Source organism: Cryptotermes secundus, unplaced genomic scaffold, assembly GCF_002891405.2.
Source record: "Cryptotermes secundus unplaced genomic scaffold, Csec_1.0 scaffold2013, whole genome shotgun sequence".
Lineage (NCBI taxonomy): Eukaryota > Metazoa > Arthropoda > Insecta > Blattodea > Kalotermitidae > Cryptotermes > Cryptotermes secundus.
The window spans coordinates 140,339-166,033 of NW_019743680.1; the positions used below are offsets into that span (position 1 = coordinate 140,339).

Below are 25,695 nucleotides of genomic sequence, written 5' to 3' on the forward strand. Positions count from 1 at the left end.
ACCGACGTTTCGGAGGAACGTATCGCCTCCATCTTCAGGGTAGAAGGAAAAATATAAGAAGGCGATACGTTCCTCCGAAACGTCGGTTAACACCACACATACACGGTGCCAAATCCTAGAAGACTGCTTTCTTCAACATATTTACTGTCTTTCTGAGGGTCTCAATTGTGTATAAGAAAGTTATACTTCTTCCAGTATAATAAGGGATCATTTTGTGAGGTTGTGGACTGCTATAAGAATGATTTCATATATAATTTAAAATTACAATTTTGATACTTCATTTATGACTGGTAATTATATTTATCGTAATGATCACACATAATATTCATCTGTAACAGCGATGTTATAAAAATCAGAGAACCCCAATTAAACAGAATACACGTAACATCTATGATATATGTGATCTAACCTGCTAATGCTAACTGCATAATGAAGAAATTCATCCGAGATTTTCTTTTTTTGCTCATGAAAAGTGCAAGCAAGACGGATGCGTTCCCCAGGACGATGAGCGCAAACAGAATCCACAGGACAGCAAACTGCTCCGTCTGCAACAATACATAAGGACAAGTCCGTTAAACAAACATGAATCGTGCGCAGACGAGACCATCCATCAGACCCTGTGTAGTTCAGCACGTATTATTGTCGCCACTTTCGAAACACCTTCCTGTTGGCTGGCAATATGACTACATTAGACTTCTTACATTAGTCATAGAATAAACTACTATTTACAAGGAAAACAGACCTTTTAGAAGCTGATATTCACAAAATGACCAAGAGAGACAAAATACTCTTACATAAATAGTCTTAGCCGGTAGGGGGCGCCATATTAGGAAATATTTTACTTTCTTCTATTGCTAGTAGGGTGGGACTAAATCCCTTGTACTGAGGCCAATTCTGGCCTATTGTACTAGCCCTAGATGATAGGTGAGGGTGATTGTGGAGCAATTGGTGCAATGAAGATTGGCAAGGGAAACCGAAGTACTCGGAGAAAACCTGCCCCAGTGTTCACAACAAATCCCACTTGACCAGACCCGGGATCGAACCCGGGCCGCCGCAGTGGGAAGCCAACGACTAACCGCTTGAACTATGAATAAAATTTACATATGCATAGACCCAAAATAAAGAATTAAAGGATGTGAAATTGCGGCTCCTATGTGGCCACAGAATTGAACCACACCTGACAATCCATCTTCCAGGAAATATTTTGCCAAGATGTTTGGGGGAGTGACTTAATGTAACGGCAAAATTTGGTACCCCTGGTGGCCTCTAGTGAAAATGTTTGAATTGAAGAATGTAAAAGTACAACATTCATTTTGTGGCCTTTAGTGTATTCGGACGCAAGGACTTGCGAAACCAAACCATCATTTTTCGGACACCTATATAAGGAAAACGGTTTGCGATTGACTGCTTGTGCATGTTATCGTGTCTAATAGTTTTAAACGTCACTCTTAGCGTATTATTCTATAAGATGAAGGGCTGCAAAGGAATAAGGCAGAAAGCGAGGGAAGTTTGTAGCATGAAATCTTGTGTAACGAATGATGTGTCCTTCCGTTGAATTCTCAATGGGCGTTACGGTAGTTCAGTTGAACAAATGAATTATAGAGGCCGTGTTTGTCTGCATATTTCATGTCCTGAGCTACCCAACCGATTTCAGTGCCAGCTTAGCTCCCCTCTGAAATAGTTGGGGACAGTTATAATTTGGATCCATATTTTGCCAATTTAATACGTAACGTACATTAAACTAAAAGAAAACTCTTATAGATTAAGCACTTTAATTATGATGGCCTTAAGAGAGTACAGTAAAATCATGATATAACAGAGTTCATATTCCTTTGTTTTTCCATTTTATTTGTAACAGGTAAGAGTCCCGGTTAGTTCATTTTATGAGTACACAGTCTGATATCTCATTCTTAGAGCACAATATATGTGGAATATGAGGAGACTGTACTGATTTTGGGGCGAACTAAAAGTAGTGAAGGGCGAAGGAAAAGGTAGCGAGTGGCTTAATAATTTGTACTTTTTCCGATCATAGTTTCAGAGCGGGGGTAATACAAACAAAACACGTTAGGGGAATAGTGTGTAAGAATATCTGTCGTACTGAACTGGTTTAGATAAGGGTCGAAATTCGGGTATTTTCGTAATATTCTTGAACTGCATAATGAAGAGCTTCATAATTTGACCATTCGCAAAGTATAATTAGAATGATCAAGTCAAGGAAGACGAAATGGGCAGGGTATGTAGCACGCATGAGGGGGAAGTTTGTTTTGGTGGGAAAGCCAGAAGGAAAGAGACCACTAGAAAGATCTAGACATAGGCATAAGATAATTTGAAAATGGTTGTTAGAGGAAAATAATGACTGTATTATGGTATGGGTTCATCTAGCTTAGGATAGGGATCATTGGAGGATTCTTGCGAATATAGAAATGAACCATCGGGTTCCACAAAACTTTGGGAAATTGTTGAGTAACTGAGAGACCTGTTGTTCATGAACTTTCGGGTTACGTATCAACACTGAATATTTGATCGGCAAATGTGCCTACATTTATTTACTTCAACTCTAATTATGGAGACAGAAGGTTCCTTCAAACCTCAGTAAACAGGCAACAATACGGTATCATAACCCTGAAGACCTCGATATTACTCTTGTCTTCGTGAGACTCATATTTCACCTATAGATTTCTTAAGGACTGCCCGGCATGTGAAGCCGGTTTCTTAACTAGTACTGATTTATTGGTTTCTGTGAACCCCAGGCAATCTTTTGCAGTGAATCTTAAAAGGGATTGTGGGCTAACTTATGATGATGGTGATGATGATGTTGAAATGTGATATCAAGAAAACTTGGGAGGGGGGGAGATTTATAGACATTGCGATGTTACGTACAATACTTTCTTTCAGAAGCATACTAGCACGATGAGGTGTACGGTGAAGGTAGGCCTGACTTCAGCTATTGTATGTAAATTAGGAGGCTGCAACCCGGGTCGGAATACGCATCAGTTAAACTTATAAGATAAGGAGGCGATTGTAAAATGCAAAGAATATGATTTCGACCAGCTCCTTCTAATCAGTGCAGTAAGGATATTTTCCCTTCAGTTATTCCGGACACGAATGCGTTGTGCCAGGAAGGGGTTCATGGTATCTGTCGTCTGTATGTTTATTCTATATCTATTTGGAAATTTCTGTCTTTGTGAGGTTCGTTAATCCCTTATTTGCCAATTGAAAAACATATAATCCTTTTCTTTGAAATTATGTCGACGGGCTGAAAGAATATTTTCCCCTCTCCAGTAGGAGCATATTTTCTCTTTGCTATCACGACGAGATCGGTTCATAGCCAGTAGATCCCGAGGGTACAGCTACAGGAGCATGAAGCTAACGATTCACCGCCGTCTGCTTCCTAGGTGAAGAATTCGCGCACCTCTACCTGTGCTTCCCGGTACGTCTTCATGACGTCTGAATGCAGGAAGACTTTACCTCTGCTTCCAAGATCCTGAGACAACGCTGCGAACCGCTGAGGTGAGAATAACACCAGTATTAATATTGTAACATGGATGGCGCAAAGGGAAGTAGGGGCCACGTGAACTCTGCGGTCTCGCGAGTGACGTTACATACCCTCACCCCTTCCATTATTACGCAACGCTCGGTAAACATTCCGTCGCCTCCCGCGGTGACGTAACAGCACTTCACATTGTGACGTAACAGGGGACACCGCGCTTACTACGCAGCAATAAACAACTCTCGGCAACGTTCCCCAACAACTCCTGTAAGCACGACGTTACGCAACAGTAAAAACTATCACGTAACTGTTTTCTGTGTTGTCAGTGCGGAAGCTACATAACAGGAGTATTCGTCAGTGAGGGGAAGTAACCAGCCAGTTGCAGTCTAGCATTCGCCGGAGTGAATCAGAGCAGGAGAAGTAGTTGTGACACTGCAGATGGCAGTAGTTTTGAGATTATAAATTGTGTAAATGTAAGAGCGAGTGGAATAAATTCGCTATATCCAAGACGGCGTGAGGTTATTTGTCGCGTGTCATATGCCCAACACGTGACAATATAATGTATTTCAGTTGTGTAGGGTGAAATTTATTTTAAAAGTACAAATTTACATTGTGGTCACGTTTAAAAAGTTAAGAATATCAACATGAACACCATGCCTTTGGTGTGATGACAGTTATTCAACAGTTTCAAAGTAAACTGTGAATACACTGAGATCACCAGAACTTGGGCTCCTCCTCTTGTGTGTTTCTGTATGTTACTTCGATAGTCGTGCCAAATGAATAATAGCAGGACTCGTGTCTGACGTTTTGTTGCATTTAATTTAATTGGAAGACATCTGAGTCTTTCCGTAAAACAAACAACATAAATTATATCGCTTTGAAATATAGTGACAAGGAGAATGGATGTGAAATATGGAGACTTCTGAACTCGCGACCTCTCGCATATGAGGCAAGAATGCTAACTGGATCACACAATTAGAGGTTTCCAAGGAAGGAGGCCGAACTCTGTTTTATTTCTCAAGTATGTTCGGAGCAGATATGGATTTCTCTGCACGGGTACGTCTATCCACTGTTGAGGATCAAATTTGGGATTGAAAATTTAAGTCATTACCNGGCTTATTATTTAGATGTCCATTTAGCAGTTAAGCTATTCAACTAGAAGTTCAACATAAATGTAATATGTTGTAGGTGTTTCAAAAAAGAATTTAAATTTGTATATTTAATTTAATAATTTTTGTTAAATTTATTTTTATTAGATGTAATCGCCGAGATTAAGAATGGACAGAGCGCTATCCTGAAGTCTCCTCTACTCATTTGCAAGTTTCAGAGTGTAAGATAGGTTACATTTAAATTTCAGAAGCAGACTACAAACTGTCAGCCGACGTATTATGCTGAATTAGCCGTATTGCATCGGAATTTCGCCTTAACCTTGTTCTTTTCTACGAGAACATCTTGATATTAACCCTTTAAGTAGAACAAATCAATCATTAAATTGTTATATGAACTACATGGATTTTAACCGTTTAAGCAGAATAAATTAACCATCATGCAAATGTTATGCCAGCAATAAGGATATCATTTACAAACGAAATAAGGTGTATTTTTTATTTATGAAATGGACGCAGAATTTAAGTACCCGTATGTAGGACGAAATTCTTTCATTATCTATTTCCATTTTCTCCTTCGTTTTGAGGCTGATAACTTTTCTCCTTACAGTGCTACTACATTTAAATAAGCAACACTAGTTTACACATGATGGAAATGAAATATATTTATATGAAGACTTCAGAAATTTACAACGAGCGGAAAGTTGTACTTCTGGTTGTAGTGCAAACGGCCTGTTGTTGAACATCTGGTAGATTAAAGTACTGATAGACTCGAATAGTTGTTATTATTGTCTAAGGGGATATCAATATATGTTGATATTGTGACACTAAAATAATAAATTATCATCTAGAATTGTTAAATTTAATTCAAATTCCTTAAATAGAAATGAAAAAAAAACTTTTTAATGCATTATTTTATGTTCTCCAGAATTCCTGACCTAAGAGTATAAGCTGTCGAAAAAAAGTTTTATGAGCTGAACACAAAAGAAAAAGTTAGAAATATAAGAATAAGCCTCGCATTGTAACGCCCCTTTTTTCCTTACATCCAGTATCGTTCCTGTCAGCGTCAATTCACACGTGAAGAACTGGAAGGCTGTAGGTCAGTATTATCGTCCCATATAATTATACAGAAAGTTATATTCTTTGCCCACTCACCTTCTGGAAATAGAAAGTTGAACTGCGTGGGAATTTGGTCACGTTCTCATATTCGTATTATGGACTGTAGGTGATACTCCTTTTGTTTAACGTTAATTGGGACTAAGAGGAAGGACACCATAACACTACACATACACAGGGGAAATTGTAACCACCCCAGTATTAAGATAAGGATATTCAAATTAAGTAATGTTAAAATTGTCTCCATGCCTAAGCAAGCTTTTTTCAAATTTTAAAGGGAGAATATAAACTATGGAACTGTGAATATATATTGCAATACTCTTGACACTTACCTATTGGAATTACTACTGTATTACTAAGAAATATTCAGGTAAACATAAATTAAATTATTGCAAATTACACCTAATTATTTTAATCAGATCAAGAATTGGAACGATGATACCTAAGCTTATCTTTCGTTAAGCAACAAGAAAAGTCACCAGAAAACCTGCTGCAGTCTAGCGATACTGGAAAGAACATATTCCAATCCCTAGTTGGTTTCCCTTAAGACTGAATGCATTGTCTAAGCCTACAAAGTGAAATACATGTTCACTTACGGAACGCAGCAACTGGCCTTGTTAGCTCACATAAATGGACACGGCTGCCTTTCGAGTATTTGGAAATCCCCACGTCTCCAGTTATGTGAACCGAAGAGAGATGAAATGAAGGGAGGTTGGAGAAAACTGTATAATGAGGAACTTCATAATTTATACTCTTTTTCTAGTGTAATTAGAATGATCAAGTCAAGGAGGATGAGGTGGACAGGGCATGTAGCACGAATGGGGGAGACCAGGAGCGATATAGGATATTGGTGGGAGAGCCAGAAGGAAAGAGACCACTGGGAAGACCAAGGCGTAGGTGGGTGAACAATATTAAAATGCATCTTCGAAAGATAGGATGGGATGGTATGGATTCGATTGATTGGCTCAGGATAGGGACCAGTGGAGGGCTCTGGTGAACACAGTAATGAACCTTCGGGTTCCATAAAGTGCTAAAAAATTCTTGAGTAGCTGCAAAATTGGCTGCTTCTCAAGAAGGGCTCAGCTCTATTAGTAACAATACGTCTCCAGTTAGCATCGTTTTCTTCCGTTTCCTACATTCATAGTTCATTGTACTGTCATGAGAGGAGTAGCATTCATAGACAATTTGTAGCATTTAATCAACAAAACCTGCGTTAATTAAAAGCATGAGGCAACTGAAAGAATGAAGATTAGTAATTAATTTGAATACTACCATACAGACTCATTTACCGATACGTCAGCAATGTTCACATCTATTCAGCGAATAGATTTGGATACTGGGATCAAAAATAAACGTTACAACATCTTCATTACCACCCTCACATAGTAATCGCGATAGCGTGTTTACGCAATACGGTATTATTTAACACGATACGTTAGTCTAAAACAATTAGCAGTTTGAGAGAAGGTAAAACTTTCAAATGAGAAGATTACTAGCTACAAATATGAAGGATTAAGGACAACGCGCACGTGCGCGCGCAAGAGCTCATACACACACACACACACACACACACACAGAAGAAAATCCGAATACTGGCCTAGATTCAGACATGATATTAAGCTAGAAAACCAATGTGTCACAATTTCAAGAGCATGCAAAATAAATAACTTTAAATTCAAATGTAAGGTAAAACACAGAGACAGTAAATTAAGATGTTCTGGGTTTCCCGATATTGATGACAGTTATTTTATTTAATGAGAGTGTTAATTTGACCCCTATGTTCACATTTAAATTATTTCCAATGTGTATTAAATTTCGCTGTTGAATACGGTGGTCGCGCCGTCTAAGGCATGGCCTGCCTTCGCTCGCTCCAACGCTGGGATCGTGAGTTCGAATCCAGCTCAGGGCATGGATGTCTGTGTGCTTTTATTCTGTATCTGTGTTCTTTATGCAGGTAGCGGCCTTCCGACAGGCTGATACCCTGTCGAAGGAGTCCTACCGACTGTGTATAGGATTAAGAAACTGAAAAAGCGTCCAAGGTCCAACAAAGGACTGTAGAGCCACAGAGAGATTAAATTTCTCTTTGTTTCAGCGAATCTTTACCCCCCCCCCAAATGAAGATAACGTTCATCTTATCTGTTATGTTAAAGGTGAAAGAAGTATAAGGGTAGGGAGAAGAATATGGAAAGGGGTGAACATGCTAATGAGATATGGTTATGTTACTTTTCGTTGTATTGACTAATTAGGATGAAATGTTAATCGCGGTGTACATAAGTTTTATTCCTAAATAATTAAATTAAACACAAGAATAACGACTTCGGCTTTATTAATAAACGAAATCAGTAGTTAGAAGCACGAAATTATTTCGTTAAGATCTTAGCCTCTCTGTATATGTCATATATATATTCCACCAAGATCAGCGAATGCAAATGTCATTTAGCGAAAAGGTAAAGCTCTCCCTGCAACGGCCGTGGAGACCCATAGGGTTGTGAGACCTTGAGGTTCCCACATTTTCTAGACAGTCGGCTCACAGATGGCAGTACGCTTGTCAGCCTTACTGGCCTGCCGCCCTTTGCCCCCCAGGAAGATTCCTGGTACTCATTTCTGTCAGAAGCTTAGTCGACCCCAGGTCCATAGTGCAGCTGGAAAGATTAGGTAAATTGGAAAAAAAACACCTCATCGGAACTCGAACTAGCGACCTTCCGGTTTGTAGAATATTACCTCAACCAACTACGCTACCGCGCGGCCCCAATATTATTTAGTTTATTCGTTAATATTCTGTCCGCTGTCTTTACGGGTTTTGCACAGAGAAATTATATCTCCTCATCATATTGTATAGGGGGCACACGGTAGCGTGGTTGAAGCACTATGATATAAGCTGGAAGGCCGCTGGTTAGTTTCCCGATGAGGTCATTGGATTCTTCAATTGACCTAATCCTTCAAGCCTTGCTATGGCCCTGGTGTCGGCTCATCCTGTAAGAAAAGTTGGTACCAAGCATCTTCCTGGGGTTAAAGGGCGGCCTCCGCCTGAGGCGGACAACCTCACCACCATCTGTGAGCCGAATGTCTAGAAAATGTGGGAGCCTTGACGTCACACATCCCTATGGGCCTCCACTGCTCGTTACAGGGATAGCTTTATCTTTACCTTACATATCATATAACATTATGGGACGGGATTTTATGTGTTATACTGTCACTTGCATGAGTCACCATAGATATTAGTAATCGGATTTACTGGACACTTTTAACACACAACTCGTGACTACACTTTGCAAATCTCTGTCACACAAGGACTAATATTCCCACTGAGTTGCTGGTTACACCTTCCGACAATGGACGTTCCTCTGCTCCCGCGGCCATCTCACACCTACCTCGTATTTTTCTAACTGCCGTCTCAAGATTATCTTGTAGTCAGTGCCAAAGTTGCATTACGACTGGCGATTTACCGCCACCAGTTCGTCTTGGCGTTAAGTCCCTTGAGACTCACGAACAGAGTTCTTTTTTTTTCAGCTGAACTCTTGCGGTAATAGTCCTAATGTAATATCCTTTTTGACGAGAAGATAGTGTTATCTCTTATGAATATGCTTTGCCTTTCGTCGAGTGTACATTTCGCACTAATAGAATGTTACTGAAAGTTCTTCCTTTTGCACTACACACAAATCCTCTGTCGCTATAGGATTTTCATAGCAGATCATACTTGTCTTACTTATCTCATACTACATTGGCAACTTAAATGCAGCTGACTTTTATTTATATAGCCTCGGCACGAGCCACACAGAAGACACCACTTCCAACAATACAGAGAGAGAGAGAGAGAGAAGAATGAAAGGGAAGTTTGTAGTGAGAGACACTACATTAGGGGGGTGAAAATTACATCTCAGGTTTTGAAGGTTCCCAGGCAGTACCCACTTGTTCTTCTGGTATAGGTAGAGCATAGGATCGGAATTTTTTATTTTTATATATGACGCTGGAAGGGGTGCATTATAATAAAATTTGAGTTAACGTTGGGAGGGCTATATTAGGGAGAAATTTTGACGTTATCATTGTTAGGGCTGCATGTGAAGCATGCAGTGCAACGTGGAATTTGGGTACCAACTCAGCATTACTCTAGGATATAGGAAAACCACGGAAAACCTTGATCGAGGTGGCCTGTCGCAGGATCTTCCGGATGCAAACTGACTTCTAGCCAGCAGTAAGGCATTAAATACGCGAACCCTAACATTAGACCCTATTTGGCTTTTGCTTTATTTTGAGAAAAAAGTTTAATGTGTGTTTCTATAGTTTTTTGTGTATAATTTGGTTGAGCAGAAAAGAGTTGTAGGTTTGTTGTTGGGTGATCTCGCTTCTTCGCGTGAACCACACAGAAAACGCTGTTCCTGTGTTGCGTGCACGGTCGTTGTTACGCTGATGAGTTCCTTACTGTGCCGTAACCTAGTAATGGCTTTTCCTTCAGTTATATCAGAAACTGTTGTATCATGGTAAGTAGGTTGGTGTTGAGTAATTACTACAGCTGCCTGGACAGGAGACGTAGCCATCAATTGTGAGAGCCCTGTCCCATTTCAAGACGAGAAACCACTGGTAAGTCTACTTTTTTGTAGACTTAGGCAAACCAATACAAGTTTATAAATATTCTAATGACGAGGACATTGACTAAAGAGACACTAATTGCTGTATAGAGCTTAATTCGTAAAGGGGTTCTGTGCGGTAAATGCAGGGATTGTGCTGTCTCTCTCCCTATATAAGATATACCGGGTGTCTAAAATTTGCCTTACCGAAACGATGAAATTTTTTAACTGAGATTACATTAACTTATGTGCAGATTTTTGTTTGCAACAGTTGGTAATACTGTGGTTTCATTAGAACTTGTTCCTGTTAGCTGTTGTGTTACTGGCATATTTACCCAATTTGCATTTGGTTGCAAAAAAAAGGAAAACAATATTCACCTCGAACGTGATATAATTTCGGTAATGCGACTTTTAGGGATTTCTAGACATGAGGAAGATGTATCATAACAGATCCATCTTATATTCAGTATTTTTTTTTCTTGTGATTCACTCTGAAATACTGAAATGTTGGGTACATTTTTTTTTTCAGTTAGCAACCTAGCAACCTCTTAAATATCTACGGAATGACATATTTGAATAAATAAGACATAGTAATGACATGAAAAAATTTACAAGTGGACCTTATGAATAACGTAGGTCCAAAATAATATGCGTGGGGTCTTTCTTAATTAGTCCAATAGGTCAAAGTAGGCGTACAGAGAAAGAATTTAGAAGTTACTTCATATGACACAAATCTGTTACTACCTCAATTAATTAGAGTGATGTGTGTTAGAGAACCATTGCCTGGGAACTTGTGTGGATATAATTAAGATCACTAGAAGAAAATATGAAAAACCGTAGAATAATTTTATCTCAGATCTCCCTAAACTTTTTTTTCCCAGTGACGCTACAGCCCTCATTTGGGCCTAGGCCTACCTCCATGAAACTCTCCGTTTCACTTCAGTTTACTAGATCTTAGACATTCGGTAGGAGTCCTTGGGCGGGTGATCAGCTCGTCGCAAGGCCTCTACCTGTACACAAACACAGAGAAACGCACACAAACATCCATGCCCTGAGTGAGATTCGAACCCACGATCCCGGCTTCCGAGCGAGCGAAGACAGTGCATGCCTTAGACCGCTCGGCTACCGTGACCGGCCCCTAAACTTTACTTTCTTTTATTAAGGCGTAAATTAATGAACTTAAATGATAAATTAAAGAATTTCAAGTTGTAATGGGGAACTGTAATGGAAATATTCATTTTTAACTTAAAAATAAATACAAGTACGCTATTAATCATTTTCTCAGGGTCGCATGTATTACCAATCATCAACAATTGAGACGACAATGTTCGTGAACATATTGTGTTATGTAGACGCGTTGCTAGGCAACGACTGTGAAATAAGCAAGTATGCAACAGCCGTCGGTAAGTAAGGGCTCTGAAAACAACAATAGTTGCTATGAGTAGCGATCACGTAAGCGCCATAACATGCATGAACGTAAGAATTTCATGCAACAGAGGAATGGTGTTTTCTGTACGGTCCGTGCTGTGTTGTTGAAAGCAGGACAAGTTTATAACTGAACCGCTGGGGTTCAGTTGTAGTGAGTTGTTGACGTTAGAAGCTGGTAGCTGAAGCTGTGGACAGTTCGGGAACAGAGAGGAAGGCGGACATCCACTAACAAGCAACGGATATTTAAGACTCTAACAGACTGAGAAGAAGTAGTGTGTCCAATAGTGATCTGAGAAGGATGAAGAACGGTGAGAGCATAATCCTTACTTGTAGTTGCGTGTTGTAAGAGTTCAATAAATCCGATTATCAAATCAAACCCCGTCTATAGTCACCCTACAATCGCGATCATATTTGTTATATTGAATGCATTAGCAATTCTATAGCACGGCCGTGCCATAGCTCAAGCGGTTAGTCGCTGGTTTCCCACCGCGGCGGCCCGACTTCGATCCTGGGTCTGGTCAAGTGGGATTTATGGTGGATAAAGTGGCGCTGGGGCGGCTTTCCTCCGAGTACTTCTGTTTCCCCTGCCAATCTTCATTCCACCAAATTCTCCATCATCATAATCAACAGGGGCAAGCTACAATAGGCCAATCAGTGGCCACCGTGCCGAGTGAACCCAGTTGGACTCCACCCCCCACTAAGCGAATTTAAAAAAAGAATCTATAGCAATGTCCTTATTATAAATTTCGCGTATTCGTGTCATTTTGATTTCATTTTATTTATTTATTTATTTATTTATTAGAATTTCATTAAGTACTTACTGCTGTGATGGACCACTCTTTGAAAGACTTGCTCCCATTTTTTGTTCCTGCTTTGTTCATTCTTGACGACTTGTCATTCTGTCGATTCTTGTTCTTGTCGGGCCAACTGGCTGCTAAATAAAGTTTTAACAGCAGCCGAGGCGCTTGCCTTTGTTGCTGGCCGTCATGGATTATTGGTTTTCCTATGCAATTTTCTAGTGATGAGTACATCGTAAAAAACTGTTGGTCATTTTCGGGGGCTAGAACAGGATTTTATTTTTATATTGTCCTTACATACATTCCTTCATCAATTGCTATCGAAGATATTTTCAGTTTTTTACGTATGTTGAGTTCCTTTATTTTTTCATTTGTTCAGCCATTACTGGCCAAGGAAGGTAATAAAAAGAACAATCACACTAGATAATAAACCCTCTTCTTCCCCTTCTTCATCTCCGAGCATCAATAATTTGAGTTTATAGTCTTAGCAATACTTCAATATGAAAGGAAGAACATTGTCCCCAAAATGGCCTGCCGGGCCTTTCTTGGGAACACGGATGGGCCTTACTTAGAACACTAAATTCTTTTCGCTGTTTCCTTTGTAGGTTCCCTGGTGCTGACTTTTCTGAACTAGATATGATGTGTCTCGGCCGGTATAGTTCGCGGACTACGGGCCACGGAGTTTGTTTTGTTTGTTTGTTGATTCGATGATGTATGACTTTTAGAAGTATTTTACGACAGTGATACGGCTAGTAAATAATAAATATACGAACAAAACACCTGGATATGTATGGGTGTGAAACTTGGTCTCTGACATTAAGGGAGGAACATAGACTGAGGGTGTTTGAGAACAGGGTTCTGAGGAAAATATTTGGACTGAAGAGAGATGAAGTGACGGGAGGTTGGAGAGAACTGCATCATAAGGAGCTTCATAATTTGTACTCTTCGCCAAATATAATTAGAATTATCAAGTCAAGAAAGATGAGGTGGGCAGGACAGGTAGCACGAATTGGGAGGGGGGAAGGGGAATGCATACATGATACTGTTGGGAAAGTCAGAAGGAAAGAGATTATTTGGAAGACCAAGACGGATGTGGTTGGACAATATTAAAATTGATCTTAGAGTGATAGAATGGGGTGGTGTGGACTGGATCGATTTGGATCAAGATAGAGGCCACTGGAGGGCTCTTGTGGACACGATAATGAACCGTCGGATTCTATACATTCCTGAAGTTCTTGAGTAGCTGCACAATTGGTGGCTTCTCAATAATGGCTCAGCTCCAAGAAGTTAATTAGTTAGTTATGAACAAAACATTTGCACAAATGTAGTTCCTACTTGTTTCTCTCACACTGACTACCGCTTCAGCTGTTAAACACGTACGTATAGAGGGCCGTAAGGCTGATGCTATCATCTCGCCCATATGCTATTGTAGCATATTGTCGCGTATTGGGCGTATATCGCGACGAATAACTTCACGATGTATTTGATGTAGCGAATTTTATTTCACATCCGCTCTTACAATCACCCAAATTACAGATTTACGATTACTGCTATCTGCAGTATCACAAATAGTACACTCCAATTGCCAGAATACAACTGACTAGTTGCTGGCTAACTCGGAACTAACTCGGAGGTAGCTCGAGGACTGACTCGGCGGTAGCTCCAGGACTCCAGGACTGGCTGTCTGACTGACTCACTGACTGACTGGCCTTCGCTGCTCCTTATGTAGCCTTGATCGGACAATTGTCGTCTGGTGCCTTGTTGCTAGCCACGCTGTCCGGAGTTGTTGACTGCTGCCTAGCAACCGCGATATCCCTCGGTGACGTCACCGCTGTTGATTCGCTTTGCATAGCTTCATGGTCGCGGGGACTCGGCTAACGTCGGCTCCGCTCGGCTCACTTCGGCTCCGCTCGTGACGTCACCGCGCGTTGCGCGTTGCATAGCTACCAGGATGCGGGGTGATTACTCGCCTATTACGCGAGCGCTACGTTACAGCTACGTGCAGCTGGGGAGGTAGGGGTCAACATGTTACAATATATAGCTGTTGCCATGCAAAGACCTCGAGAAGGAACATGTATTGCTTGGTAACGGCCTGTAAACACTTTAACCGTACTCGGACTATCCGTAGGCAACTTCTCGGCGAACGGGTTCCCGCGGAAACTGTTGCGCATGCGACGGTTGAGGTACTGTTGGACTATAACGAAAATGGTGTTTTCCACGAAACGGCTGGTGAAGACAGGAGGCTGGAAAAAGCTTAGCGGGTGTTTCAGTGATTAGTAAAGTGTGGAGATTAGCGATAGCGCTGTAATTACTTGTATTTCCGAGTGCTGCGTATAAGTGGTCAGTTAATCCATTCACAAATCCATACCCCTTCTAAAGTCACAACACCCCTAAATCGTCACAGTATTATTATTAAATATTATTAAATTATTATTATTATTATTATTATTATTAAATATGCAACTACCATACATATTTGTGTATGTATGGAGAGAGACCGGAAGCATATCAACAAGTTCGTATGAAATATTGACGAATGTCAAGAATTTGAGGCATAGCTATGATGCTCTCTACCTCGGCACTAGCTGGAGATGAGTGGTCATCTTCACGCCCTGGTCGCTTTACCCACAGGGAAAGTGACGACGTGGAGGAGAGAAAATTTTAATTATTTTCTTATAGTTAAGAAAGCTCTTAAAATTCAGAAAAGTTTTCCTCCCTCTACATACCACGCAATTTTATATACGTGTAAACGTATACACATACCCAGCAGACCCAGCAGTATAACACACGCAGTCACAGGAGCAAGACACAACACAAAGCACAATACACACACGAAAGTAGGAAGAATACTCCGATAGAAGAAGATAGGTGTGACTCGCATACTGAGATACGACATAAGGATGACAAATCCAGAACAGTTTTAATATTTAAAATTTATCATTATATATGACGAATATATATTTTAGTTATTTTAGTATAAGGACAACAGGGCATGCAATGAAGTAGTTCGACGTACATAGAAAAGCACCTGAAGATGGCACTTTAGTGCTGAAACTTGTAGTGCAAGAGAGAAGAGTAAGGTGAATAAGTGTATGCACTGTAAGACGGTCAGAATAAATCATGGACGTGTAAACGTGTCTATCCCATTCCTGTTCCTTATTCATTTTTCTCTGAGAATACCATTCCCGGCTGCGAGGTTTCTGTGAAATGTGTTTATTTTCTGGAAGAAGTCGTTATGATTGGGGGAATTCAAGCAGGAAGTACGGTTAGGTTGTACATCTTGTTTCGAATCTAAAAAATTCAGCCATAGTATCAATGCAAGTTGAAGCATGCTGTATTTTGAGATTTGGCCCCGTGTAGATCTTGTATAGACCGATGTTTCGGAGGAACATATCGCCTCCGTCTTCAAGGTAGAAGAAGATGGAGACTATATGTTCCTCCGAAACGTCGGTTTACATAAGATTTGCATGGCGCCACACCCGAGAAGATGGCATTCTTCGTAGTAAACGCCGTGAAATCCTCAAATCTTACATCAGTGTAAGTTGTTCTGATGTACAGACGCTTGTCCTCTCTTCTTGCCTCACCGAAGGCGGAGTACCGTATGTTTCTTTTGGCTACAAAGACCGGTGTCAGGGTTCATGGAAATAAAAGAAATATGTCCGACAAACGTTTCCCATTAATGCTGCAGTCGTAAATTTAGCCCATTAATGGCAATGGAACTGTAATAGGTCAACAGTTCACTTGTCTCTTATATTCTCTCTCCTCTTATTTTTTGCATCTGCGAAACGGAATAAAACAAAGGCGCATTTGTTTTTAAACGTCGATTCTTCAAAGGTCTTTACCGCATTGGTTTATAATTCTTAAAGTCAGGGTTTTTAGAGGCTTCAAGTATTGGAATCTATTACCGAAACAAAGCCGATCACACTGGCCGCGCGGTCTAAGGCATGAACTGTCTTCGCTTGCTCGAACGCTGGGATAGTGGGTTCTAATCCCACTCGAGGCATGGATGTCTATGTGTTTGTGTTGTTCTGTGTGTAGGCAGAGGCCTTGCGACGAACTCATTCCCCGTCCAAGGAGTCCTGCGACTGTGTATAGGATTAAGAAATTGAAAAGGCGATCAAAGTCAAAAGGGTTGTAGAGCCATAATAATTACCGAAACATAAGTAAAACTAATTAAGGATGATTCTGTTGTTGTTTACTAACTAAACAGGCATACGTTATCAACTGCAAAGGTTACATGGCGTGAAATGGGAGTATGTAGGATTTGAGGTTCTCGCTGCTGTGGTTATGAAAAGTACTATTTTCTGGGATATGACGCCGTGCATTCCGTTGAATGTCAGAAAACGTTTTGGAGGAACATAACGTCTCCATCTTCAGTGCCGAATAAACGAAGAGAATACTGAATCGTCTTGTCATCTGCTTTCACGCTAGTATTTTTGTAGGCTTATTTGACACTGAAGATGGAAACAATATATTCCTCCGAAACGTCGGCTGACTATCAACGGACTTCAAACGTTATATCTCAGAAGATATTACACTTAAATGAGAACATGGTTATGAATTTTGAAGAAGGGAAATTGGGAAGTTGCGTTTATTTACCATATTTAAATATTATTCAAGTATTTATTGTACCTGAGAGGATCGTAGGAAAATCGTGAAGAATTTTATACAGAACAGTCCGCCTATTTGTCTTATTAGTTTTACCGACGAAGTTTTTCTTTTGCCGAATAGGTTTGTGTGTTTTGAGCCTAGGCTACACCGAATTACTCGTACTTGTCGCGTTATTGCGCACTGCCGCCATGCCAGTTCCGGATTGATGCCCTCACTTGTCTCCGGTCGCTTTCTTCCAACTTTTCATTCATTCATGATGACTTTTCCAAGTCATTCGTAAGGAAAAAATTTGAACCTTCGGTTTTTATGTACCATGAGGAATAGAAAAGGATGACCAGGATGTTAGCAGATATTTCTGTAATTTAATTTCCTCTGGAAGAGTTCTATCATCTTGGTTATAGCTCTGTTTACTGTCTACCCACCTACTTGCCAAACCACCCGTGAATAAGGTAAAGTCAAGTGAAAGTCAACCACCAGACTACATGGCGTTGTATCACAGAATATACAACTCCTCTTAGCAACTGCTGTGGCAACTTCAGGTACAGAATAATTTCCTTTTAATTTAATAATCAACATTGTTTTCATTTATTACTGTTTTTGGATCCGGGGTTGTGTAGTCGGTATAGCGACTTACTACGGGCAGAATGACTGAAGGGCCAGAGTTCAAGTCCCGGTAGGGTAAAGAATCTTCTTTTCTCCAAAATATCCAAACCGACCCTGGGGTCCACCCAACCTCCTATTCAATTGGTACCGGAGGCCCTTTCCCCGAGGTTAAAGCGGCCGACCCGTGAAGCTGACCACTCACCTCTATACACCCATTCCCCATGCCCCTTCATGACGTAGTGCTTAATTCGCTGAGAACAGGGACAACTTAACTTTACCTTATTGTTGTTTAGAGCAGTTTGCTTTTATAACACTCTTAAATTATTTGTTAAATATCCTTTTGCAAGCTTTATGCCTTTGTTAGTGTTATTTTCGACTTAATTTTATATCGGCTAGAAATTCTTATGCCTTACAGGTCTACGCAACGTAACCTGTTCGGCGTACAGAATGTAGTAATTAATTAATTCGTTTAGTGGGGGGTGGACTTCAACTGGGTCCACTCTGCACGGCGGCCACTGATTGGCCTATTGTACCTGCCCCGGGTGATTATGATGATGGAGAATTTGGTGGAATGAAGATTGGCAGGGAAAACCGAGATACTCGGAGAAAAACCGCCCAGCGCCACTTTGTCCACCACAAATCCCACTTGAAAAGACCCCAGGATCGAAGCCGGGGCGCCGCGGTGGGAAGCCAGCGACTAACCTCTTGAGCTTTGGCGCGGGCCTTACAGAATGTAATAAGTAGGCAGGAGATCATTTTCTTCCGAGAAGAGTTTCGATATGCTTGGTGCTTACCACTAAATCCTAACTTGAGTACCATGGAATTTCAAAATAGTTCCTATCTCCTTTGGACCCCATGGCTTCTAGTATAACTGATAATATGTGAAGTTGTTCCTGTGCGTATGGGGGAGTGGATGTATAGATCCACATTTTCTTGACCTCGGCACTGGTTGGAGGTGAATGGTCAGCCTCACGCCCCAGCCGCTTTACCCTCGAGGGATTTCATGTGATTTCATGTAGTTTGGTAGATATCTAGTGATGGTTTGGAGGAATTTGTTACTTACATCTTAAGGGTAGCAGAATACACCTTGAAAAGGAGGCATCAGGTGTCTCCGAATCATCGACATCTCTCTACCAAACTACACCACATGGAATCCTGTAAGACTGTAATTTTCATACTCAACACATTGAGAACTTCTGATATTACAAATCTCATTTCATTTCACACAAAGTAAACACAGAAATCATAATCAGTGGCGTGACAATAAATATCCCAGTTAACATTTTGGTTGACCCTGCCCTAACATGCAGTCAGTTTGGACATATTTCTTAACACAAGCATACCGAAGGATGGGCACATCATGAATGAATCATCAGCTGCATAGTGAAACGTTTAGAATTCACGGTTCCTGGCCCCTGTAATACAGACTATTACGCATCGCGCGCCTGACATTAATAATCAATGTCACTGACCTAACCCATGAGGTAGGTAGGTCATTCCTTTATGCTTACCTATCCAACCGGCTTAATGGCGTTCCAATCCAGTTGTTACCAAATTTATATGTTCTCACTCATGGTCTGTTGCTAATGTGTTTAAAGGCACAATGTGTCTTCGGGCTGAATAGCTAGACGTTTGGAGGTTTGCATGTGAAATGGTTTATCACTAATTTCAAGCAGTGCCATTTAATAATCTGAATAACTCGCTATCTCCGAAATGTCTACTCAGGCTTGTGTATAGAGTTCCAAGTTTTGCAGATAAGGCACATTGCATCTTACTAGCTGAGAACTTCAGAGACCTACTTCTAAGTAGCATTGTGTCTCTGAGTTTAAGCGAGAAATGTATGATTACTTTGCTTTAGCTGAATTGTTTCTTGCTGTTGTGTTATCCATGATTTTTCCAGTCATTAAAAACTAACTGTATTCACAGTAAATATACAAGGTCGGGGAATAACTTTCCAACACTGGTGTTAGAAAAGAAATGAAGAATACTTTTTCTTCCGTGGTCTTTAGTCCATAAGCTAACTACACCGACAGACCGTCCGCCGCTTGTCGGCGTAGTTAGTGCCAACTTTTGAGGGTAGAGGGTGTGGCATGGTCAGCGCAACGGATTCCCACGTCCTTTAATCTAGGAAAGAAAAAAATAATTCTTTTCCATTGAAAGTAATGCGATTCAACTTCAATAGATTTGTTCAATCGTTTCAAATATCTTTGGAAACAGTCAGCAAAGGCCTCCAAAAATAACGTTCAGTTCGGGCATCACATCCTGAAACCTCTTTCCTTTGAGGGTAGTTGTCACATTACTAAAGAGAACAATGCAAGAAATAAACCGGGATTTTCTTGAAAATTCTGGATGAAGCCTTCGCATGATATGAGTTTCTGATGCTTCTGCTCGTCCGTGAGTCTGTGTGGGACGAATTTGCGCAGCTCTTCCACTTCATCTTCCTTAAATCTTCATGGAGGATTTGACGACTTGTCTCCTTATTGGTGTGCAATTCATCCGCCATCATTCTGAAAGCCCACGGACGATCTTGTGTCACCATTTCACGGACATTTGCTGTTGTGTCTCCATTTCGAGTGCTTGAAGGACGTCCGCTTCTTGGATCATCCTGAAGATCCTTACCTCCGTCTTTGAATCCTTTAAGTCATTCAAATACAATTAAAACTCCTTTTAAGGGGGGACATTGTCACCATAAGACTGTTTTATCAGTCGGAAAGTTTCAGTTGCTGTTCTACCCGTCTTGAAACAAAACTTAATATTCGTTCTTTGCACCATCATTACGAACTACCACAACGATCTCAACGGTAGAAAATCTTAAACACGACTGAGCATGAACGACAAGAGAGAAGTGACTGATTTTGTACAGGAAACGGTGGAATACTCAACTCACAGGGATAGGTTGAAACATGTTCCCACATGATTTTAAATGCTCATAATGGGCTCAGTCGCGGAATTTGTTAAAACATGCATAAGTTTTACTTCTCTCAGTTCTTGATAACTTTGATTTATGCATGTGGAATTGATGATGATAATAATAATAATAATAATAATAATAATAATAATACTCAAACCAATTGCACGACAAATATCCAGGCTTGAAGCATGTTTGATGTTACTGTAGCCAAAGCGTCCCTTATGCAGGCTTTCAGGTGTTGAAGATCGTTGATCTTAACCTGGTAGACACTGTTCTTCAAATAACCTCACAAGAGAAACTCCGTTGGGGTTAAATCTGGTGACCTAGGAGGCCAAGCGATTGGTCCACCTCTGCCAATTCATATCCCAGCCATCTCTCTGTCCAGGTGATTCCTAACATGGTGGCAAAAATGTGGCGCGTAAGCCGGGTATGAAAGAAAAAAACTTCCAGAGTTCTCCTTTCCGATGACATAAACCGGATACGTGTACGACAATTAGTTTTCGAGGTATATTCTTTTATTTTGGATACCTTTCATGCGGACGCTCTATATATATATACTAAATATATATAAAACCACACGGTGTTACAACCCAGAAGATAAAATTCGAGATTGACTTTCATCGGACTACACTACGTTGTATCCCAGCAGATAGAGCTCTTCATAACCGCCGCTGTTAGAACCTCAAATCCCAAAATTGTTCTTTGACTCAGGAACCAGATCAGTTTTACCTTCTCACGTGAATTGGAATTCAAACTGCGAATGCAGCCAGTCAAGCCACGCGCCGGGACAAATAATTTTGTGAGTGAATGAGAATTGGCTAAACTGGTCTACTTGACAAAACAAGCGACTTTACCTTCTACAGCAGAATACAGCAAAACAGTCGATTTGAATTCAGAACATGTTGATCCATAAATGTATAGATGGGGGAACAGCAGCTTCTTAGAACGACATATAAAAGTTGAACAAAACAAAAAACTGTTCAGTTAACTGAGCTACTTCTTTCGCAGAACTGGAAATGCTTCAGTGTGGATTAAAAATTTGCACCTCATGCTGTGTAAATATTGATAGAGAATGTTATCAACCCATGACCTTTGGCATCACGTTCGAAAAAGCTGTTGTTGTAGAAGTTTACCTCTTGAAACAAACTAGTTGTACCATTGTAAAAGCATAGGTAATATTCCACAGAGATATCAGTTTCAGTTTACTTTCCAAAACACAAGTTATAAAGACTAATTTTTTCTTCTGTTTTCAATTAGAAACATCCATGTGTTCTTTTTCGTCTCTTTAATAGGTCACGTATAATCCGAATAAGGTGAACAAAAATAGTTTAAACTAACTTAAGCAATTTACACTGCACTTTGTTGTAAACAATGATTGTATTCTGTGATAGAATATGATGAGTTGATTTTACATCAGATAACTCAAGTAAGTTAGTAGCACGCGGTAGTGTAATTAGTTGAGGCACTATGCTACAAGCCGGAAGGTCGCGGCTTCGTACTCCGATGAGGTCACTGGACTTTTCAGTTGACCTAATCCTTCCACCCGCTTTATGGCCCTGGGGTCGGCTCAGTCTAACAGAAATGAGTACCAGGAATCTTTTCTTTTTTGGGGGGGGGGACGCGGCCGGCGCGTAAGGCTGACAATCTGACTGCCATCAGTGAGCCGATTGTCTAGAGCAAGGGTCTCCAAACTACGGCCCGCGGGCCACACGCGGCGCGGATGTGATTTTATCGGGCCCGCGAAAGAATTGTGCAGAAATGCGCCAATTGAACTAATTTCCAGTGAATACTGGTAAATGTGATTCCGAGCTTATTGACCTGACATATTATACAGCAGTTCGCTGGCTTAGCTGTGGAAAGGTTATTTCGCGCTTCTTTCAGCGCAGGAATGAAATTGATATATTTCTTACCGAGAAAAACCATCACGAACCACTTTTATCAGATACCAAGTGGCTTTGGAAATTAGCAGTTTTGCTGATCTGGTGAACCATATGAACCATTTGAATTTAAAGTTGCAGGGTGAAAATAACTTAGTCTGTGATTTATTTGCACTTATCAAGGCATTCAGAGCAAAGTTGATACTTCTGGAAAGCCAAGTGAAAAATTGTAACTTTGTTCATATGCTATACTGTGCAGAGTTGCATAAAAAGGGTGAAGCAGAATTTCCTTCCTCGTTTGCAAATTTAGTCATTTCAGATTTGAAAGAACAATTTCGGAAGCGATTTGCTGATTTGGATTCCAGTGCTCAGGAAATTAGATTGTTTCGAAATCCGTTTGACTGTGATGCTGCAGATGTCCCAAGTCAAATTCACATGGAAATTATTGAACTTCCGGAAAATTATCACATTAGAAACAAATACAAGGAAGAAAATTTGATCGAATTTTATAAATTTCTGAACTCTGAGCAATTTCCAAATTTAAAGAAATTTGCTTGTAAATTTATCTCCATTTTTGGGACGACGTATCTGTGTGAACAAACTTTTTTCCCAGATGAAATACATCAAGTCGAAATGCAGGGCAAATTTATCCGATGAATATTTAAAGTCGCTACTTGTGATTAGCGTTTCAAGATTTGAACCTCAATTTAATCAGATTTTAAGAATGCAAAAAGAGTTCCATCATTCACATTAATTGTTTTATTATAATTTGTGATGAAAATATGAGCATTTGCTGCTACTGTCTGTTGTCATTAATATACGATAATTTATTCTCACGTACTTTGTATTTAGTTTATGAAATTCTGTGCTTTCAATAAAACTCATATACCTAGAGTTATTAATTTCTCATTTTATCCGGCCCGTTGAAAGTGCTGAATTACCTAATGTGGCCCGCGGTTCGAAAAGTTTGGAGACCCCTGGTCTAGAGAAATGTGGGAGCCTCAACGTCTCACAATCCTACAGGCCTCCACGGCTTTTTGCAAGGACAGCTTTACGTTTATAACTCAAGTAAATTACGCAATAAACAACTTTGTGCATTTTGCGGCAAACATTGGTACAGCCTCTTGATATAAGAGGATCGACAATTATGTATCTCTCAGTTCTGGTATGGGGGGGGGGTGTTTAGGTCATGATGGATGCTGTATTATAAATGTTATTGTTGTAATAGTTACGAATATGGAACTATTAAATGAGTATAGTGCGTGTTCGGGCTATAGGTTTTCAGTCTTTTCTCACACATATATTACAACTATATTTTAAAATATGCCACGAAATCGTTCTCCCGAACCCTTCTCTATCATCGTCCTGCATCATCCTTGCAGTCGCCGCTATAGAGCCCTGAGAAGCTGACAGAGCGTAAGTAAGTACCATATACGTACTTATGAGAGCAAATTTCGTGAGTCTGGATGTATATAAATCACAGTCATTCTGCTTGATGCCCAGTAGTTTTACATGTCAAACTACAGCTACATACGTGGGGCCAGAATAGCGTAGTCGGTATAGCGACTGGCTAAGGGCTGGACGGCGGAGGGGTTAGTGTTCGAGTCCTGGTAGGGTCAAGAATTCTTTCTCTCCACAGAGTCAAGACCGGCTCTGGCGCCCACTCAACCTCTTATCCAATGTGTATGAGGGGCTATTTCCCCGGGGGTAAAGCAGCTGTGGCGTGAAGCTCACAAATCACCTCCAACTAGTGCCTAGGTCAAGAAAACCTATGTTTGTACATCAGCTACCCATACGTCTTCATGACGTAGTTTTTAATTAGCTAAGCACAAGGACAACTTTATCTTTTTACCTATATAATGCATACATACATTCTCATATGTATTACGTAAAAATGATATATTCTCTCATATTTGTTTGTTACTCATAGCAAGTATTGATTCGAAACATGGTTCAAGCTGCGAATTGTTTATTTTGTTGAATTTAACCCATAATTAGAATTCATGTATCTACTGATCCCGAAATCCGCGTTCTGTGGAAGATGCCATGGAAAGATGAGAGACGAAAACAGGAATACAGCACTTAAACGTTATTTAAAATAAATGATCTAAGTACTTTAATTGTGTACTTCGCCACCGCGTCATAGTGTTCTCAGGTTACAGGGCTACTTAACAAAGTCTCACTTTAGAAACCTATTTGTTACGAAACAGCACGAAAAGCCTGGGCACGTTCTTTGGCTGAAAAGAACAGGTGTGAGGGAGCGAATTGGAATCCACTGGTTCAGGACAGGTTTGAGTGGTGGGATCATGACCCTTGGAGTCGTAAAGGGGAGACGAATTTCTTCAACCTTTGAACGACCTATCCTCAAGAAAGGCTCTATGTTTAGTCTATGGAATAAAAGGTAAAGGTAAGGTTGTCCCTGAGCCGGTCACGGTAGCCGAGCGGTCTAAGGCATGTACTGTCTTCGCTTGCTTGGAAACCGGGATCGTGGGTTCTAATCCCACTCAGGGCATGGATGTTTGTGTGCGTTTTTCTGTGTTTGTGTACAGGTAGAGGCCTTGCGACGAGCTGATCACCCGCCCAAAGAGTCCTACCGAATGTGTAAGATCAAGAAATAAGCGAAGTGAACGGAGAAGTTCATGGAGGTAGGCCTTGGCCCACTGGGGCTGTAGTGCCAAGGAAATAAGAAAGTTTTCAGTATGCTTAACTAATTAAGCATTACGCCATGAAGGCGTATAAGGGGGTGGATGTATAGATCCACATTTTCTTGACCTCCGCACTAGTTGGAGGTGAGTGGTCACCTTCACGCTCCAACCGCTTTACCACCGGTGATAGAGTCCCTGGTAGCCCTTGGATAGGTGGACTTCAGATCTACTACGTGGAGAAGAGAAAATTATTGACTATACCGGGACTCGAACTCCAACCCCTCGGCCGTCCAGCCACTAGCCAGTCGCTATTTTGTATCCCGAAGGATAGTGATGGGACGTACTTGTAGACCGAGCGGAAGTCTTGTGGATTGGGATCATTGGAGCACTTAAGACCCAGTAGGGTCTCAGGCAAGGCACAGAATACAGATCTACCCTACCTGGCTGGTTCCGATAGGTACCAGTAGGGTCTCAGGCAAGGCACAGAATACAGATCTACCCTACCTGGCTGGTTCCGATAGGTACCAGTAGGGTCTCAGGCAAGGC

General features: G+C 40.7%; 1 protein-coding gene across 1 annotated transcript in view; it reads right to left on the reverse strand.

Annotated features, from left to right (window-relative positions):
• The window catches only part of LOC111874293 (cardioacceleratory peptide receptor-like), a 309,517-nt gene that overhangs the window by 113,349 nt on the left and 170,473 nt on the right, over positions 1-25,695 (reverse strand). The window contains exon 2 of the mRNA XM_033755399.1: positions 410-545. Coding sequence (XP_033611290.1) covers positions 410-545 — 136 coding nt within the window. The remainder of the gene's footprint in view (positions 1-409; positions 546-25,695) is intronic.